This window comes from Halichoeres trimaculatus, unplaced genomic scaffold (assembly GCF_033239565.1).
Source record: "Halichoeres trimaculatus isolate MK-OKI-2021-1 unplaced genomic scaffold, fHalTri1.1 fHalTri1_scaffold_9, whole genome shotgun sequence".
Classification (NCBI taxonomy): Eukaryota; Metazoa; Chordata; class Actinopteri; order Labriformes; family Labridae; genus Halichoeres; species Halichoeres trimaculatus.
In genome coordinates this window covers 36951199-36970989 of record NW_027437188.1, presented here as the reverse complement: position 1 = coordinate 36970989, position 19791 = coordinate 36951199, and the positions used below count along the sequence as shown (strand labels likewise).

Below are 19791 nucleotides of genomic sequence, written 5' to 3'. Positions count from 1 at the left end.
GATGTATATCGATGGATCATTACACCCCTAGCAGCCAGGTCTAAAAAAAATCCTCAGAGAAGAGATCGTTGAGAACCTTTAGTCCACTGTCTGACCAGAATTGGAAAGCAGGGTCTGAGAGAGAGGGGGTAAATAAATAATTTTTAAATATAGGGGTGAGGCTGGATGCAGTATGCATTCCAAAGGCCTTTCTAAATTGGATACATATCCTTAACGTGTTTGTTACTACAGTGTGTAAGATAAACTGTTTTGCAGAAACAGGTAAGGGGGAACATACGAATGACCACAACGAGTACGGAGAGGAGGAGATTTCTAGGTCGACCCACTGAGGACGCTCATTCGACCCCCTGCTCGGGTCCCACTAGCCTATTAATATTGCAAGCCCAGTAATAGAAACGGAAGTTGGGAAGCGCCAACCCGCCTTTATCTTTTGGAAGTTGGAGTATTGATTGACTGATCTGGGCGCGTTTATTGTTCAACAGGAAGGAGCAAATTAATTTGGCCTGTTTACTAAAAAAAAGGACTTCTGAGTAAAAATAGGGATGTGCTGGAATAGATAAAGAAACTGGGGTAGAGTTTTCATCTTTATAAGATAAACATGTCCACTCAGAGCGCCTTTTCAACGCCCTGTTCAGTCCCTCAACTTTGCTCCTGTTTCTTCCATAAGCACAGTTGAAAAAGCATGATTCAATATGTTTCTTACATGTCTCTACATCATCCACCCTGAATCCACCCCTTTAGTGGGATCAGGATAATCCTGAGTTTGAGCATCAGACCAATCCTAATCTCCACGTCAGAGTTTTCAAATATCCAAATCAGCATTTGATCCAAAACAGTTCAGAGATTAAATCCTGTCCAGATCACTCTGATGTAGGTTAAACTTTTTGAAAAACAAGTCTCTGTTGTTATAAACCACTGAAACCTGCTTCATTACAGATAGAAAGGAGACCGTGCAGTACGCTATGTCCTCCACTAGGGGCAGCCACCATACAGCTGTTCAACAGGACAAGATGTTTTCACATCTAATGCTTATTTCTCCCTTCAGAGAGCACGTGTTAAACACAAAAACATCTAATTAGTTCTTTTTCTCTTTGATTTGATAAACATTGTGCTCCTTAATCAGCTGGAGCTGTTTCTGTGGCTGAAAATAACCAAACACTAGTGATCTAAACCCTGATTGGACCGTATGCAGTCATGTGACCAGGAAGTGCCATGTGGCCTCACTTTGAGCAGTCACATTTTACACTATAACACTAATTGCTGATATTTTTCAGACTTCTCTTATAAACCAAGTTGATGTAGATGAGTCAGAGTGTGTGTGAGTGTTTGTGGTTGAAGTGTGATGAAGTGAACCAGCAGTCAGAGGGACGGTGTGGAGAATGGTGTTTCCTCCTCTGACGGTGTGTGGGTATCGCTTCTCGGCCTTTTGGCTAAGATCAAGTGTAGTATCTGTTCTTATCAGTTTAATATCTGATACGTCCCCTACCCGGGGACCATATATTAAATTGATTTTTGGAACTGGGAGATGGAATAGGGGCTTGCTCCGTCCACTCCACGCATCGACCTGGTATTGCAGTACCTCCAGGAACGGTGCACCCCCCTCTCTGTGTGAAAATAAAAGGTTTGTCAGTCTCCAAACTTGCTGGAAACTGAGATCCATGGGTGGACAGATGTGTTATGTAGAGGCCTGATGTGTTCTATTTCACGTTTACACAGAAATTAATTCACCAATCACTCACCAAAATAGATTCTGTTGAATTTTAGATTTGATTAGATTAAACTGTCACAAGAACAGGCAACAAAACACAGATTGGATCCAACCAGCACAAGCTAACCTCACATACACAGATATTTAAGGTTGTTACAGGATTTGATTGATTTTTTAATTTGCTCATTAAATACTAAGTTATGCTTTGCTTTCAAAATATGACTTCGTTTTGTGTCAGAAAAAGATTTTTGAAAGGCACTTTTGTAAATATCATAATTTATGGCCAACACTACTGAAAACTATATTGTTACACTGTGATATATTTAACATGCTGATCTTTAAAGGGAGCAAACAAGATCCCATAAAGTTGTATAGTAGTTTCCATAGTTTCCTCTGAATCAAAGATTGACTCCAGTAACTGCTGTGATGGTTTTTGCTAAATATTTCATTGTGAATATGAAATTTGTCTGTAACAAACTCTGCCTGAAAAAAACAGGTAATTCCTTTGATTTAATTTGAAAAGGGGACAAAAAAAAAAAAGCTTTTTAAATAAAAATCAAAGCACAACAACTTATATGCATGTGTTTACATGTCAGGGTTATGATCAATGAAAAACATTTAAGTTATATCAAATAAAAGTAAAAACGAAGCTTTACAAAAAATAACTCAAAAATACTGTTTGTTAAGTTTTAATTAAAGAAGTGTATTGCATTCACTTGAAGAAAAAAATAAACAACTCAGGTTTTTCAGAGTAATTAATTCTTCAGTTCGTTTTGGGTGGTAATTAATTCTGTTTTTCTGATTAATTGTTTTTATTGGTTTGTTTTTTGTTATAATTATTATATTTGTTTTTGTTATAATTACTTCTGTTTTTATGAGTAATTTTTTGTGGTAATTAATTTTGTCTTTCTGAATAATATTTTTTTATTGGTTTTTTTGTTTGTTTTAATAATTTTGTTTTTATGAGTTACTGTTTTGTGGTAATTAATTAAGTTTTTCTGAATAATATTTTTTGTTATTGGTTTGTTTTTTGTTATCATTATTTCTGTTTTTATGAGTATTTCTATTTCTGTTTTCAGATTTTATTTTTTTCCTTATTTTAGGAGTAATTTTTTTTCCTGAAGTATCGAGCTACAAAAAATATTAATCATAAAAACAAATTAATTACCACAAAAAAATTACTCATAAAAACAGAAATAATTATAACAAAAAAACTATAAAAAAATATTATTCAGAAAAACAAAAATTACTTACCATAAAAAAAATTACTCATACAAACAGAAATAATTATAATAAAAACGAACCAATAAAAAATATTAAACAGAAAAACAAAATTTATTACCACAAAAAACAAACTGAAGAATAAATTACTCTGAAAAACCTGAGTTGTTTATTTTTTTCTTCAAGTGAATGCAATACGCTTCCGTAATTAAGAGTAACTAAAATAAACCAAAACTTTAGAGAAACTGTCTTTAGTTTTCCTCTTTGTCAATCTGTGTCACTCATTATTTTAAACTGACCTGACAATCAGGGGCAGCTGGCTGCTATCTCACACACACTGGAGGAAAAGGTCACATGACACCATTTTGGTGGCTAATTTACAGAAAAAAAAAAGAATTTTATTGTCATTCAAAGTCATTTTTCTGTCTTTGTGTGAATTACCAGATTTCTAGAGTGTTCCTCCAGCTCATGGTTACTAATCTGTGAGACAAATACAGTGAGGAGTTTTTCTACTGAAGTAACTGTTCATATGCCAGACCAGTAGGGGGCAGTATCATAGCTATATAACCCCCTTCCAGCAGTGCAGAGAGAAACAGGAAGTGTGTTTGTGGGCAGAAACAAAGGCAGACCAACTGGTTTGTGATGTGTAACTATTTTCCAAGTGTTGCTGAACCAGTTTGAGTTTGGAGTCTGATTCAGATTGGTCTTATCTGAGCCCTGTGTCTGTGTGCTTGGGATTTGATTGAGGTTGACTGTGTTTGGAGAGGGGTTTTGCTGAGCCTTTGGTGGAGAGATGCAGCAGTGCATTGTGGGAAATATCCAGTGTGTAGCTGTGAGTGAGCGCAGATGAGTTAGTGAGCATGTGTTGCTGGCTGTTCTCTGCCTGATGTTAGTGTGTGGAGGTTTTTCTGCTCCACTCACTGTGAATCAGCTGATTTGTAGAGTGTGAGCACCGTGTGTGAGTGTGTTAGTTGTGTGAGTGAGGTGTGTGTGTGTGAAGGTGAGAAGTCATACTTACCTGGCAGGGGAGATACCATGATCAAGAAGGTGGTTCACCCAGGGCGAGGCTCAGCCATTGCACTCCGGTTGTGCTGACCCCTGCGAATTCCCCAAATGTGGGAATCTCGACTGCATAATTTCTGGTAGTGGGGGACTGCGTTCGCGCTCTCCCCTGATCAACTGTTCAAAGAAAAACATAACAATTAAGACATGGTGGATGGACCCATCAATATTTATATTTGGTGATGTGACATCTTAAAACACGAATCAGAAGCTTTTGCTCGTTGTATCTGGGGTTGTTTCTTCAGGTGAAGCTGTATTGTAGTACAGTCAGTTTTCCACCAGAGGGCATTGGAGCTTCCCTGTTTTAATATTAATGGGTCAGTCACCAGAAGAGTTTTATGCTGGAGCTATGAAGCTTTTCTCTAAAAGTCCCTCCAAATCCTTTTTTTATTGAAGAGTTTTTCATGTTTCACTCTCCCTTGAATGAATTATTTTGTTTTTTGTAAATATTAAACACTCAAATAAACACAAACTGTCTGAACAAATCCAAGGCAGGCCTTAATCAATGACATGTACATCTAAAGTTGTGAACATCTGCATGACAATCATTAAATATTTGTGTTAGTTTAACAGTAATTGTGCAGGCACATATGCGTTGAACTTACATTTGTCTGTTGCTTCCTCCACGGCTGACATCAGACACAATTTAGCGTTGCACGTGTTCAACAAGTCGGCGTCTGTGCAGACTCGCTTGTGGAGGGTTTTATAGCCCACTACCCCTCCCCGCGGATCGGTTTGGGATGGCCTTTAATGTGGCGGACCCTCCGCGAGGACGCGCAAACGGAGGGTTAGTGGGTAGGCAGAGATTTCTGAGAAATCTGTGTATCTCTGCTGCCAGACCAGCAGGGGGCAGTATCATAACTATAGAAACCCCCTTACAGCAGTGAACAAAGAAACAGGAAGTGGCTGCAGCATGAGAGAGACAAAGGGAGACCAACTGGTTTTTAGTCTTTTAACTGTTATTATTCATACTTTTATTTTATTTTACACAATAACACCAATTGCTGACATTTTTCTCTGATAAACCAGGCCCAAAGAGTTTAATCGGAGTGTGTGTGAGTGTTTGTGGTTGAAGTGTGATGAAGTGAACCAGCAGTCAGAGGGACGGTGTGGAGAATGGTGTTTCCTCCTCTGACGGTGTGTGGGTATCGCTTCTCGGCCTTTTGGCTAAGATCAAGTGTAGTATCTGTTCTTATCAGTTTAATATCTGATACGTCCCCTACCCGGGGACCATATATTAAATTGATTTTTGGAACTGGGAGATGGAATAGGGGCTTGCTCCGTCCACTCCACGCATCGACCTGGTATTGCAGTACCTCCAGGAACGGTGCACCCCCCTCTCTATGTTAAGTTAATATCAGTCGGTCTCCTAGACAGAATATTTGATGCCAGTGACAAGTTGTGAAGAGGGACATAGAGTGCAGAGCTGTTTGCTACGCACTTTTGATACACAGACATAATGAGGTTGTGTTGTTGTTTTTTTATTCAGATAGTCAAACAGAGCAGTGATAACATGAAAAAAGCAATAATAGCAAAGATAACTTAGTTTTATATTAAATTTGGCTAGAGTCAACGTTATTTTCACAAGAACAGGCAACAAAATACAGATAGTATCCAACCAGAACCAGCCAATCTCACATACACAGATATTTAAAAAAATAAAAATAATATTAATTTAAAAATAATAATAATAATAATAATTTTAATAATAATAATAATAATAATAATAATAATAATAATAATAATTTTAATAATAATAATAATAATAATAATAATTTTAATAATAATAATAATAATAATAATAATAATACATTTTATTTATAGAGCACTTTTCAAAAACTCAGACGCTTTACAAGGCAAACAAAGATAAAGAGCAAGGTAAACACAGATACAAAAATATACAAAATAATGAAATAACAACAAAATACATGTATGGAAAAAGAAGACAAAACTAAAACGGTTAAAAAGGGTCCAAGAAAGGTAAGGTCAGGACCGGGCTTTGTTAGTTTAAGGTAAAAGCTTTGTGGAATAGATGAGTTTTGAGTCTCGTCTTGAAGGCGGTGGGGTCAGCAGTGTCATGGAGGAGTTGTAGTAGTGAGATCCAAAGAGGGGATGTCAGAGAGGCTGCTAGAGAGGGCAGACTGGGTCAGAGAGGTTATGGATTTGGTGGATATATAAAGTTGAATGTCGTCAGCGTAACAATGAAAGCAGAGACCATGACGTTGGATAATCTGACCAAGAGGTAGAAGGTAAAAGATGAAGAAGAGGGGACCGAGCACCGAACCCTGAGGGACACCTTGGGATAGGGGGGCAGTAGAAGAGGAGCAGTTGTTGATGAAAATTATTTTTTTCTGGTCACTGAGGTACAAAGTCAGCCAAGTGAGCATCGTCTGTGATGTGGAGGAGAGATTTAAGGCTGGAAAGCAGGATGTAATCGTTGATTGTGTCAAAATCAGCAGTGAGGTCCAGGAGGATGAGGATGGAGAGAAGGCCAGAGTCGGAAGAGAGGAGGAGGTCATTTGTGACTTTATGGAGGGCAGTTTCAGTGCCGTGGTGAGTGTGGGATCTAGATTGAAACTGTTTGTAGAGGGTGTTGTTGGTGAGGTGTGTCTTGATTTGTGCCACAACGGTACGTTCAAGGATCTTGGAGAGAAAGGGCAGGTCAGATATGAGGCGAAAGTTATAGGGATCGTCAGGATTTAGACCAGGTTTCTTGAGGATGGGAGTGATGGCAGCAAGTTTGAGAGACAGAGGGACAGTGGAGGGGTGAAGTGAGGCGCTGACAATTTTAGTGATGAAGGGGGAGATCGTGGGGAGGCATTGTTTAATGAGGGATGATGGGATAGGGTCTAAGATGAAGGTGGATGATTTCATGGAATAGACGATTTTTGACAGACATTGTTGTGAAATCATAAAATAATTTATGGAACACTACTGAAATATAAATATAACTGTCATACTGTGATATATGTTATCCTTCAAAGAGAGAAAATGTGTTTGTTTGAGAGGGGGTTACAGCATGAGCAGCTGATGAAAAGTTAAATCGTTGTTCCCTCTACTCCAGGAGAGATTGGCTGAATATTTTGCTGTGAGTATGAAATTTGTCCGTCTCTTTTATTTAATTTGAAAAGGAGACAAAATAATGCTTTTTAAATTTAAAATAAAGTAAAACATGTTTAGAGGCAAAACCATGTGGCAGTATTCATCTTGTGTTATTCAGATGCTGGAGCTGCTCATATGCCAGACCAGTAGGGGGCAGTATCACAGCTTTAGAACCCCCTTCCAGCGGTGCAGAGAGAAACAGGAAGTGTGTTTGTGGGGAGAAACAAAGGCAGACCAACTGGTTTGTGATGTGTAACTATTTTCCAAGTGTTGCTGAACCAGTTTGAGTTTGGAGTCTGATTCAGATTGGTCTTATCTGAGCCCTGTGTCTGTGTGCTTGGGATTTGATTGAGGTTGACTGTGTTTGGAGAGGGGTTTTGCTGAGCCTTTGGTGGAGAGATGCAGCAGTGCATTGTGGGAAATATCCAGTGTGTAGCTGTGAGTGAGCGCAGATGAGTTAGTGAGCATGTGTTGCTGGCTGTTCTCTGCCTGATGTTAGTGTGTGGAGGTTTTTCTGCTCCACTCACTGTGAATCAGCTGATTTGTAGAGTGTGAGCACCGTGTGTGAGTGTGTTAGTTGTGTGAGTGAGGTGTGTGTGTGTGATGGTGTGAAGTCATACTTACCTGGCAGGGGAGATACCATGATCAAGAAGGTGGTTCACCCAGGGCGAGGCTCAGCCATTGCACTCCGGTTGTGCTGACCCCTGCGAATTCCCCAAATGTGGGAATCTCGACTGCATAATTTCTGGTAGTGGGGGACTGCGTTCGCGCTCTCCCCTGATCAACTGTTCAGAGAGAAAGAAACTTATTGTGTGAAAGTCAGAGGAAGGGCTTCATAAACATTCTATGATATGAATTTACCTGGAAGTATACACTGATGCTTGTACCTTATTTATATTAACAGTTGTCTTTAGTTGAAGTGATACCGCAGTACACTCAATTCTCCACCAGAGGGCCCTGGAGCTTCCCTTAAGAGTTTCAACGTTAGATCTGTGAAGCTTTCCTCCAGGTGGTTTTGAGAACAAGTTTCATGAACTAAGAAAAAAGGCAAATTTAATTATTCTTGAGTGTTTGTGCTGGCAGTTTCCCAGATAAACTGTCAGATAATTAATAAACTGAAAGTTCAGCTCACTTCAGCAGATCAACTGTTAAAGTGTGACACTGGATGAAAAAAATGCTGTGTTATGATAAGAAGACACGTTTTAAATATCGGCTTCAAAAAATTTTGGCACAGCTCTTAGTGTTAACTTTTCCATGAGTATGCATGCTTGGTTAAAAACAAAGAACACAACTAACTTTTGGCTAGGTGTGCTCTCATATTAGTCTTTAAGCCTTCCATAATGTGCTCACCCATTATCTTCACCATAGGAAATAAAAAGTGATTTAAAACAGTTTGTTTAATTAAAAACAAGTGGTATGTTGCAGGATAACAAGAGTATAGAGCAAAACAATATAACATAAAAAATGGTTTTCATGGATATGAATTAATAATAAGCTAGCTATGAGGTGAAAAACAGTATTGGGTGTTAGCTGTTGATTTTTAAGTATGAACAGGCTAAGTTTAACCACAGGTCAAATTTGACCTGCTAACCACAATGTAAGGGTTAAGTGCAATGCTGTGTGGTGTTTTGTCATAATTCAACTTTTGTTTGTTATGTTGGCTCTTTTCTGCATCACATCAAAAAAAATGGTGGAAGAAAGAGAAAACATCAACTGTGAGTTGTGATTGTGTTTGCAGCAAATTAATTGACTATTTCGTCGACAGAATGATTAAATTATATTTGTAATGGTTGTAAAAATGTCTTTAAAAGCATTGAATTTGACTTTTTAAGCGGTGCAAGAACCCTGCCTCTGTGAGAAATCTGAGTATCTCTGCTGCCAGGCCAGTAGGGGGCAGTAGTATAATTATAGAAACCCCCTCACAGCAGTGAACAAAGAAACAGGAAGTGGCTGCAGCATGAGAGAGACAAAGGGAGACCAACTGGTTTTTAGTCTTTTAACTGTTATTATTCATACTTTTATTTTATTTTACACAAAAACACCAATTGCTGACATTTTTCTCTGATAAACCAGGCCCAAAAAGTTTAATCGGAGTGTGTGTGAGTGTTTGTGGTCAAAGTGTGATGAAGTGAACCAGCAGTCAGAGGGACGGTGTGGAGAATGGTGTTTCCTCCTCTGACGGTGTGTGGGTATCGCTTCTCGGCCTTTTGGCTAAGATCAAGTGTAGTATCTGTTCTTATCAGTTTAATATCTGATACGTCCCCTACCCGGGGACCATATATTAAATTGATTTTTGGAACTGGGAGATGGAATAGGGGCTTGCTCCGTCCACTCCACGCATCGACCTGGTATTACAGTACCTCCAGGAACGGTGCACCCCCCTCTCTGTGTATGAGATAATGCTTCATCAGACTCAATGGTTAGCATGGTGAGAAAACGGGCTAATGACAGAAACATGTATTGAAGAGTGTTACGGTATTTAGAGCTGTTTTCAACACACTTAATTACCAATCACCAATCAGCTTGAGGTATGTGATTATTTATAGGTTTATGTTAACAGCCAGTTTGAAAATGTGAGGTTAGTCAGAAGACGCATCACAGCATCTAAACTGTTGTACACACTTAACCAAGGCGTGTATTGGTCCAGCTTGCCAGTTTTTTTGCTGCGAGGAAACATCTTGACCAAGAGGAAAGTACTGCTTGTGGTGCCTCCACCATGTCGGCTGCCCATGCCGGCATGCAGAGGCACCACAGCGTCTCTTTCACCTTTAAAGAAAAGGATGGTGAGCCACTGAAAATGTCAAGACTCGACTCTTAAAGAAAACTCTTGCAAAAAGCTTTGAATTTCTCTCTGGTAGACCTCCATTGTATTGTTACTCTGCCTCTGAATAAGGGATCTGATGTGAGCTTTTACTTTACAGTTCTGCCGACAGAGTTTTGGAAAAGGTTTGAAGATGTGAGACCCCAGTTTTCTGCATTTATTTTCTGCAAGCAGCGTCTGGCTCTCCGTGGAGGCTGGTGGGAACGAGCAGCAGGGTGAGGATCTCCTCTGAGCACTGGGACAACGAACAAACGAATGAAGATACATGGTCCTGGGAAGACACCTTTCAGGGGGAGGGCAGAGGAAAGGGAGGCAGAGGACTCAGGAGGTTAATAGCATAAAACAACAACTTGAGGACACGAGGACTAAGGCACCAAACATCAAACCAAATCTTAAATATTTTATAACCAATGATTTTAAATTCAAGGAGAGAATAAAATAGTTGAGAGGTGTTTATGTACAACAGGTGATTTTTTAGTTCTTTTTTTTCTTTATTATTGTTGTTATGATTTTTTTAAATATTGTTTTTTGTCCATTTTTTAGTGTTTTTGGCGTTTTTTTTCTTTAAAATGATAAACAATTAAAGGGGACATATCATGCTTGTTTCTCCTTTTCACTATGCCAGACTAGGACGCCTGTAAAGCATCTCAGTACAAGTCATTTAGTTCCTTCATTGCCCCACAATAGCGTTCTCAGTATCCTCATTTTAGGCCATTCTGAAGATCTGGTTGAAACGCTCCGTTTGGAGAATGACCTCCAGTAACCTCGCAACGTCACAGCCCTTTGTGCTCTGATTGGTCAGTTCTATCAGAGGGGCGGAGGGGGTAGAGCCAGGGGGCGGTTTTTGCAGCATGGCAGTATTTACAAAATCTCCATATTGGATGTAGCAGACCGAGCGAGTTTGCTGTTTGCCAAAACTTCACCGTAAGGCATTGATAGCACTAATAAAATGTCAGAGTGTAGGATACGTCCTTTTGTATTGGACCCCGAGTCAGACCCGGACGGTTCTGCAGCTCAGGAGGAAGAAAATCCACCTGGACACAGATCATCTCAGGACGCTTCAGTGTGGTGAGTCAAAGCGGTACTGTAACATGTATAGTTTATACGTGGAAATATAGGCAGACTTCACCAATAAACTATTTCTATAACAGGGCTCCATCCTGCTCCTTCACTTTTCTCCATCTGTTTTATCCATCATACTGAAAGTGTCGTCTAAAGATCTTCTCTACCCTCAGTTCCTCACTGTGTTAGCACTCAGTCAAGTTAGCCAGAGCTAGTAGGGAGCTTTTTTATACTCGGCTCTTGGTGGGTGTATCCCTCGGTGGCGGTTGTGTGACTAACTGACATCACAGAGGAGGAGCTGCTTTATCAGATTACTCCAATAAAAAGAAAGGATCCTCGTGTCGTCACGACGGTTGAAATCTCACAGCCATATATCAATGACCTTTTTTCAGAGGCATCAAATCTCGTTCCAGGATATCAGAAAAAATACAATATCTCATTTTTTGAAAATTCAGGGGGTGAAAGGTCTTGTTTTCAACTTTATTATTTTATATGTAAGTATTAAATCAGGGATCAGCATGATATGTCCCCTTTAAATAGCTATCATAAGAGAAAAAACAATAAATAAATGATTAAAAGTTAATGAATAAGAATAAAGTGAAGTAAAAGACTTGAGGGAAAACAGGATCAGTTTGTCAGACAGGGGCTGAGAGGACACACCTGTCTGGGAGAGCAGGTGGTTTGGGTGTTGGTAGGGGCTCACTCCGCTCCTACACAATACATGATGTTTTATCCAAAGCAGTCCCTTTGAATTGGTCTTAAAAAAGACATTTAATTAGATGTTTCTAAATTAACAACTGCCTGTTCTAAAACAAAAGAGTGATGTATGTCTGGTTTTAAATGGTGACATGTTTATTGATAGATTTTAATGGATTTAATGGATATTATTTTGCTCTGAAACTGCCCCTGTGCTGCATTCAAAATGTCAGAAAACTACACGATAATTTAACATGTAAAAGTGTCGATAAATTTTTGAAAGAAGAAAAAAAATGTTCTTATCGGTTTAATATAAAATAATATATTTTTTATCCAGGTGGTGAAATAAAGCAATTTATGGTAACATGAAATGATAAATAATGACAAACCTGAATGAAAACAGTTTTAAAAGACTGTAGCTTGGTTTTATAATAGATTAAACCTTTTTGTCACAAGAACAATGAAGTTGGTAACAGAACTTTGATAGGTTTTTGAAATGAAATAAGTTTTGGTCTAAAAACACCTCTTCAGTTTATGTATAAAGTAATTTTTTAACTAATTCTTGTATTTAACAATTTTCCCCTGGGATTAATAAAGTGTTTCTGATTTTGATTCTTGTAAACAATAATCCATAGTCAACACAACTGACTGTTGTTTGTTTTACATGCTGACATTTAAGGAAAGAAAACACAATAGTAAGTAATCTGTGAGATAAATACAGTGAGGAGTTTTTCTACTGCAGTAACTTTTAATTTCATCTTGTATTATTCAGCTGCTGGAGCTGTTCATATGCCAGACCAGTAGGGGGCAGTATCATAGCTATAGAACCCCCTTCCAGCAGTGCAGAAAGAATTAGGAAGTGTGTTTGTGGGGCAGAAACAAAGGCAGACCAACTGGTTTGTGATGTGTAACTATTTTCCAAGTGTTGCTGAACCAGTTTGAGTTTGGAGTCTGATTCAGATTGGTCTTATCTGAGCCCTGTGTCTGTGTGCTTGGGATTTGATTGAGGTTGACTGTGTTTGGAGAGGGGTTTTGCTGAGCCTTTGGTGGAGAGATGCAGCAGTGCATTGTGGGAAATATCCAGTGTGTAGCTGTGAGTGAGCGCAGATGAGTTAGTGAGCATGTGTTGCTGGCTGTTCTCTGCCTGATGTTAGTGTGTGGAGGTTTTTCTGCTCCACTCACTGTGAATCAGCTGATTTGTAGAGTGTGAGCACCGTGTGTGAGTGTGTTAGTTGTGTGAATGAGGTGTGTGTGTGTGATGGTGTGAAGTCATACTTACCTGGCAGGGGAGATACCATGATCAAGAAGGTGGTTCACCCAGGGCGAGGCTCAGCCATTGCACTCCGGTTGTGCTGACCCCTGCGAATTCCCCAAATGTGGGAATCTCGACTGCATAATTTCTGGTAGTGGGGGACTGCGTTCGCGCTCTCCCCTGATCAACTGTCCAAAAAAAAATTCCAGAACCTCACATTAGTATCATGACGCGCGCACACGTTCTGCGCTGGAGTTCTTGACCTGTGACCTCACACAGAGTATAAAATGCCGCCGTTGGAGGAACGTCACATTTATAATATAGATGAAGGAATTCTGTTGTAAGCTCACTTCTCCACCAGGGGGTGCTGGAGTTTCCCAAAAAGTTTGTGTGGGGCTCATTTCTCAGAAACCTTCAATTCTAGTCTGGGAATCAGTCCTTACAACAACAATATGAATCAACATTCAGTTTGGAGGAACAGATGGATCCAAGGAAGATTCATAAAAAACTAAAGAAGTTTTCAGGTTTGAGCAAATATGATTTGATGCTGTTGAATTTTATGCAATCTGTAAGAATGTAAACAGGAAACTTCAAGATATTCAACATATTCTTGTATGTGCTAGCACTCTTAACTGATGAGCTACAATAATAATTATAATATTAATAATAATAACAATAATAATAAAATAAAATATAATAATAATAAAATATTTTTTTTAATCCCATTTTCAGATTTTTCTACCAGAGTAACACTTTTTGATTTTATATACAGGGTTGGAAGATAAGGTTTTCTTGTTGTATGGCATTTGTCCAATATAATCTTTTTAAATTTTATTTTATCTTAGTTGTAGAGTGTCAGTGCTTTACAAATAAACCATAACATACAAACTAAATGGAACAAAAAAATCAGGACACTGAGGGAGACAAAGGTTCAAACATAAGTGTTTCTAAGGGTTATTGCAGTCTCTGAAAGACAGAAAGAGGGGAGATATGAGAGAGCTGATCCTGTTTGAGAGTTTGTTTAGTTCACGTTGTGAACAGACGGTCCACAGAAAGGACTGGAAAAAGGTGCAGAGTCACAAGACACCAATAAGACAAAGGCGGTAAACACCAAAAAGTTTGTGGGTGATGAAATCTGAGAGCGAGTTTCCAATGTCAGAACACGGTCAGTCCTGACATTACCTCACATCAATCATTTGTCACAGAATTAAGAGAAAAAAGAAGGAGAAAATAAATTAAACTAAATGAAAAAAAAAGAGAAAATGCTCTATCCCATTTGTCTGCGCTTTATTACCACACAATCTCAGAGAGGAGGTCAGCATCTCATAAATCTCTTTAACTGTGGGTAAGGGTTTCTTCTTCAGCTGTTTCTCTGTTATTGATTTCTTGCTGGATGTTAGTAATATTTTCAGAGGGAGCTTCTCCTGGAGATTGAGTTTGATTGGCCGGCTACTCAAGTAAACAGTTTTCAGATTATGTTCAGTCTAAAACCAAGAATTGATTTAATTTTTTTTATGACCTATTGGCAGTAACGTTGGATTACAGAGGAACCCCAAAAGATGTGACCGTGGTCAGCCATTACTTAATTACAGAGTCCCCAGCTTCAGATCTGCTGCTCTGTAAATATTATATGTAATATTAATACAATGTGTTGAAGCAAACAGTAACTGACAGAGGAGGGTTATTATGTACAAAGTCATATAAAGAGTTTTGCCAGAAAACCTACAAAAGCTGTTTGTTTTTACTTCAGAAGATCAAAATCATAGAAGAAAATTTGATTTTAAGGATCAGATTGCCCAGACGACTTTAAAACAAATGTGTACTCTGGTTGTAGGTGTAAAAATATGGAAAGGGGTTGTTTTGACTCATCGGTTTAAAAAAAAAAAAAAAAAAAAAAAAAAAGCGAAACAAAAAAATAAGTGTGTCACTACACTCTAGAAACTTAAATTTGATTTTATGCATGTTTTGATATTTAAATTTGTATTTTTATGTGTTTGTGTATTTTATTGTACTTATTCGTTTTTGTTTTGTTTGTTTTTATTGCAAAAATTAATGACTGGTTGATGCAGGCTGTTGAAAATTAACTATGTGATATCAGACCATATGTTCTTTTTTTCCTTTTTTAAAAGAAAATGTTCAAGTAGGACAAAAATAAGAGACAAATCTCTTCTTGTTGCTCCTTTCCTATCAAGAATGTGTTTGTTTGAGGGTGTAATCACCTGTGTGTGGATTTTGTAAGGAACAAATGAATGAATAAATAAAGGATGGAGTTTCCTCTCTGCTGGGCGTAGTGTGGGGCAGGGCGGGGTCCTCCTCAGCATCTGGGTCGGCTAAAATTGTGTTCAAATCTACTTGTTGTTCAGTTTTACAACAGAAAATTTAAATTAATTCTTTGAATTAGAATAATGCATTTTAAAAATTAACCTCCAGGCCTGGACCCACCTCCTCCACTTCCACAGCTGCTGCTGATCCACAGAGAAAAAAAAAACAAATTAATAATTTTAGTAAGACATTTTCTTTTTTTTTTATTGCTGTAGTTTGAAAATAAACACATTATTCTGCTGATCTCACAGTGTTATTACACTCCGCAGCAGCAGGTGGCAGCATCAGCAATGATGTCACATGACCAAAACAGTACAGAAGAAACCCGGAAGAGGCTGTAACGCCAACACAGACGTGAGTTTTACCTGTTTATACTCTTGTTTTGGATTTGACAGGAGGAGCAGTTCACTGTTTCTGTGTGAGCACTCAGCGTGAGGACATTTGGACTCACCGTGGAGCTGCTGCTCTTTTATTGAAGGTAAAATGACACTTTAGAGGGGCATTTATCGACGACTTTACGGTTTTACGCGGGAATTACAACAGTTGTTTCTCCTTACGCACTATATATGTACTAATGTAGTAAAAATTATTCATGTTTACCGTGTTTCACCGAGTTTTCGGATTAAGTCGGCAGTTTTAGGCAGAAAGTTTGTAAAACGACAGAGAAACGAGACGCGTCCCTCGGAGCTGTGCTCTCATTGGCTCAGAATGATCATGTGACCTGACCAGGCTCACCCTCGCGTTTGAAACTCGACGCGTTTTATTAACTTTCATCAAGTTTGCCGCTTTCACTGACGTTGATTTACGGAGCATGTTGTGAATCTGTTTTCCGTTTAACGGATCGGTACCTGAACGCAGCAGCTGTTAAAGGACCCCTCGGTGAAACGGACGGTGTGGAGAATGGTGTTTCCTCCTCTGACGGTGTGTGGGCATCGCTTCTCGGCCTTTTGGCTAAGATCAAGTGTAGTATCTGTTCTTATCAGTTTAATATCTGATACGTCCCCTACCCGGGGACCATATATTAAATTGATTTTTGGAACTGGGAGATGGAATAGGGGCTTGCTCCGTCCACTCCACGCATCGACCTGGTATTGCAGTACCTCCAGGAACGGTGCACCCCCCTCTCTGTGTCAAAATCAAAGCTTCATATGTCTTCGTAGCTGGAGTAACTGGGTTATCAAATGAAATATTGAGTCAGTTGTAATATGGTGCAGAGCTGTTTCCTACACACCTGAGATGAACTGAGATATATTTTTTTTATTCAGTGGTTAATGTTAATAATCAACAAGGAGTTTGGTCCATAGCTGATTCTACATAACATTTTGATGCTGATGTGTTTTTTTCAGATAGTGAAATTAAGCAATTTATGATAACATGAAATGAAACAATAATAGCAAACTGAAATCATCATAATATTAAAACATAGGTTGTCATATATTAAATATGATTAGATTCAACTTTATCGTCTCAAGATCAGGTAAAGAAAAAAGAAAACAAAAACAGATTCTATCTAACTAGAACATATGTGGATATTTAAAGCTGAAACAGGATTTTGATGGATTTTCTTAATTTAGTTTATGAAATATCAAGTTTTGGATTGGTTTCAAAACATGACAAAAGTGTAAGCATTCACCTGAAAAATAACAAAAACCCTGTTTTTGCGACATAACTAATTAGAGTTTATTGCCATTTGTACAGGTTAAAAAAACAAGTTCAAACAGGTAGATTGGAATTCTTGTGTGTGATCCCGAGCCAGATGTGATAAATTAATATAACACTAAAAAAGTAATAAAATGAATATGATAATAAGATAATGATACAATCAAAATAATACAAAAATAATCATACAATTAAAACAATACTAAATTAATAATAAAATTAATATAATAATAAGATAATGATACAAATAATATACAAAAATAATAATACAATTAAAATAATACTAAAATAATAACATTAAAATAATAATTAAATGATACTAGAATTAAGATAATACTATAATAATAATAAATTTACAATAAAACTAAAATAATACTAAAATTAAAATTACACTACAATAATACTAAAATTAAAATAATAATAAAATAATAACATTGAAATAATCGTAAAATAATAATAAAATTATTGCACATGAAATGTCCAGCAGAGGGATTATTTTATGCGCAATTTAGTAAGTTGTATACCCCCTTTATGTCCTGTGCCACTAGCCTGACAGTGGCTGGGAAGAAGCTGTTGTTGAAGCACTGATGCTCTCAGGCCTCAAATACCTCATAAAAACAGAATTTTAAATTTATTTTTGAAAATCTTTAATCGTCATCTCGAATAAGAAACATTACACATAACATGTAGCTGTTAACCAGAGCACACTAAATAGCCTACCTCACCTTGAACTTCTTGTTAGCAGCAAAAACATGCAGCAACCAGTCATTCAGCAGAGCATCATGGGAAATCCACTGTTTACGAGATAGTATCTTATTAAAACAGGAAATAAAGTAAACAAATTCCTGTTTTTATTACGCAATACGCTACCGAAAAAAAAAAAATATTGTGATACTGTAATAAATTTTTAATGCTGACCTTAAAAGAGAAAAAACGTATTACAAGTTCCAGTTACAATATCTAATTTATAATCAGAGGACAGACGTTAAATGTTGTTTCCCTTTAATCACAGGAGGAAGAAAAACACCAGGGGGGCGTGTCCAGTCTGAAGACGCCAGGACAGGGTAAGGTACATGTAAACCCTTTTTCCAGTGTTTGACTTCCAGTTTGATGATCTCCAGACCTCCATCCAGTGTTATGGTTCTTAAAACTTTATCTTACAAGTAGTTTTTTCATGCAACAGCTGATTCTTACAGTGTTTATGAGCTTTGTAGCAGAAGTTGGTCTCTGGTTGATCCAAAAATAGCTCCGGTCTGCTCCTATGAATAACAGCAGAGCTGGCAGCGTGAGCTTTTTATATAACTGGCTTTTTAAAAAACAAAAGTAACTTTTAAATATTGCTCAGACTTTCTTATCTGAAAGTTTAAAGTGAAGCGTTTTCAAAAGTTTTCAACATTTAAAGGAAAGAAGTCAGTCACCAATGTCGTGTTTTATTCTCAAACCCTCCCTGTGGCTCCTCCCCCTTTGCGTCAGCAGGTCAAACATCATGTCCTCTCCAGAGATCACCTCCCTCTCCTGGGGACACATGAAGGTGAAGGGGTGCGCCTCCAACTATAAGGACTGTAAGGTGTGGCCTGGAGGCAGCCGGGCCTGGGACTGGAGGGAGACCGGGACTGACGTGAGTGAGACCAGAAACAGGAAACAGGAAACAGGAAACAGACATGATGCTAGGAGCTCACATGTCGCTGTGCTTCCTCCTCAGCACCGCCCAGGAGTCCAGCCTGCTGACCTGGAGGAGGTGCTGAGGAAGGGGGTGGACCTGCTGGTGATCGGCAGAGGCATGAGTGAAGCTCTGGGGGTAAAGAAACGACTCTACGGAAGCCTCTAGGTTCAAATTTAAAGATCCTGACGAATCCTCCCAACAGAGGAGGAAACATTTCAGGATGGTTGTATGACAGGATCAGGATCTGGATTTGATTTTTTTAGACTTCTCTGACCTTCTAAGTTAATTGTTTTAATTGTTTTTGTCTTTGGTCTCAGGTTCCCTCGGCCACGCTGGACTTCGTGAAGCAGAAAGGCGTTGACGTCAGAGTCCTGCAGACGGAGAAGGCTGTGGCTGAGTACAACAAGTTGGTTGGTCAGGGTGCCAAGGTGGGCGGGGTCTTCCACTCCACCTGTTGAAGAGCCTCATCCTCAGGTGCACAGGGGGCGGAGCAGAGACTGTCCACAGTTTACAGAGCCTTAGAAAGTCAATGAAAATCTGTTTACGTCTTTGAGTCGGTGAAATGAGAGATCAAATCTGTCTTTTTATACCGACGCTAAAATCAGGAGAAATCTCAAACTTCAAGGTTAAACTTGCAGGAATAAAACTGGAGATGCCTTCAGGTACCGTAACTCTAATTTCTTTAAGCTATTGAATTAAAAAGACTTTGAATGTATCACGTCAGATAAAGAAATTACCTGCTGATGTTAGCTGAAGCTGATGAATGTGCTGTTTTTTTGTCATGACCAAGGGTCTTCAACCTGTGGCTCTGGAGACTCATGCTGCCCTTTGACTTCTTGGCAGTGGCTCCTTGAAGCTTAAAAGAATTATTTAAAAAAAAAAAAAATTTAATCTCTCTTACAGCAGGTATTGATGGTTAAAGACACAGACACTAAAAACATTTTTTGCAAATTTATGAAAAAATATTTTTCATTTTTTTGCTAATTTATGAAATAATATATTTTTCATTTTTTTTTTGCAAATTTATGAAATAATATATTTTTCATTTTTTGCAAAATTTATGAAAATATTATTTTTTTGCAAATTCATGACATATTTTCATTTTTTGCAAATTTATGAAATAATGTTTTTCTTTTTTTTTTTTTTTTTGCAAATTTATGAAATATTTTTATTTTTTGCAAATTTATTTAATAATATTTTTTCTTTATTTTTGCAAATTTAAG

At 38.1% G+C, this 19791-nt stretch overlaps 1 protein-coding gene and 7 non-coding genes across 16 annotated transcripts in view; all 8 read left to right on the top strand.

The window, feature by feature from the left end:
• aamdc (adipogenesis associated, Mth938 domain containing) overlaps nucleotides 1-19501 on the top strand; it is a 38237-nt gene extending 18736 nt beyond the window's left edge. The window contains exons 2-6 of one of the 9 annotated variants that reach the window (XM_074678815.1): nucleotides 15516-15600; nucleotides 17918-17969; nucleotides 18382-18523; nucleotides 18608-18703; nucleotides 18886-19501. In XM_074678815.1, coding sequence (XP_074534916.1) covers nucleotides 18392-18523; nucleotides 18608-18703; nucleotides 18886-19026 — 369 coding nt within the window. In that variant the 5' untranslated portion in view covers nucleotides 15516-15600; nucleotides 17918-17969; nucleotides 18382-18391 and the 3' untranslated portion in view covers nucleotides 19027-19501. Of the gene's footprint in view, nucleotides 1-15515; nucleotides 15725-16045; nucleotides 16168-17917; nucleotides 17975-18381; nucleotides 18704-18885 lie in introns of those variants that run through there. The other 8 variants (XM_074678807.1, XM_074678810.1, XM_074678808.1 and 5 more) reach the window with 8 other exon arrangements.
• Nucleotides 1411-1601, top strand: LOC141798501 (U2 spliceosomal RNA). Its single transcript, XR_012599171.1, has one exon. It is a non-coding gene; the product is annotated as a U2 spliceosomal RNA (small nuclear RNA).
• Nucleotides 3940-4103, top strand: LOC141798512 (U1 spliceosomal RNA). Its single transcript, XR_012599182.1, has one exon. It is a non-coding gene; the product is annotated as a U1 spliceosomal RNA (small nuclear RNA).
• LOC141798500 (U2 spliceosomal RNA) lies at nucleotides 5139-5329 on the top strand. The gene has a single exon (XR_012599170.1). It is a non-coding gene; the product is annotated as a U2 spliceosomal RNA (small nuclear RNA).
• Nucleotides 7710-7873, top strand: LOC141798507 (U1 spliceosomal RNA). The gene has a single exon (XR_012599177.1). It is a non-coding gene; the product is annotated as a U1 spliceosomal RNA (small nuclear RNA).
• LOC141798503 (U2 spliceosomal RNA) lies at nucleotides 9285-9475 on the top strand. Its single transcript, XR_012599173.1, has one exon. It is a non-coding gene; the product is annotated as a U2 spliceosomal RNA (small nuclear RNA).
• On the top strand, nucleotides 12944-13107 carry LOC141798496 (U1 spliceosomal RNA). The gene has a single exon (XR_012599166.1). It is a non-coding gene; the product is annotated as a U1 spliceosomal RNA (small nuclear RNA).
• Nucleotides 16178-16368, top strand: LOC141798499 (U2 spliceosomal RNA). The gene has a single exon (XR_012599169.1). It is a non-coding gene; the product is annotated as a U2 spliceosomal RNA (small nuclear RNA).
• Nucleotides 19502-19791: the final 290 nt, after the last annotated feature.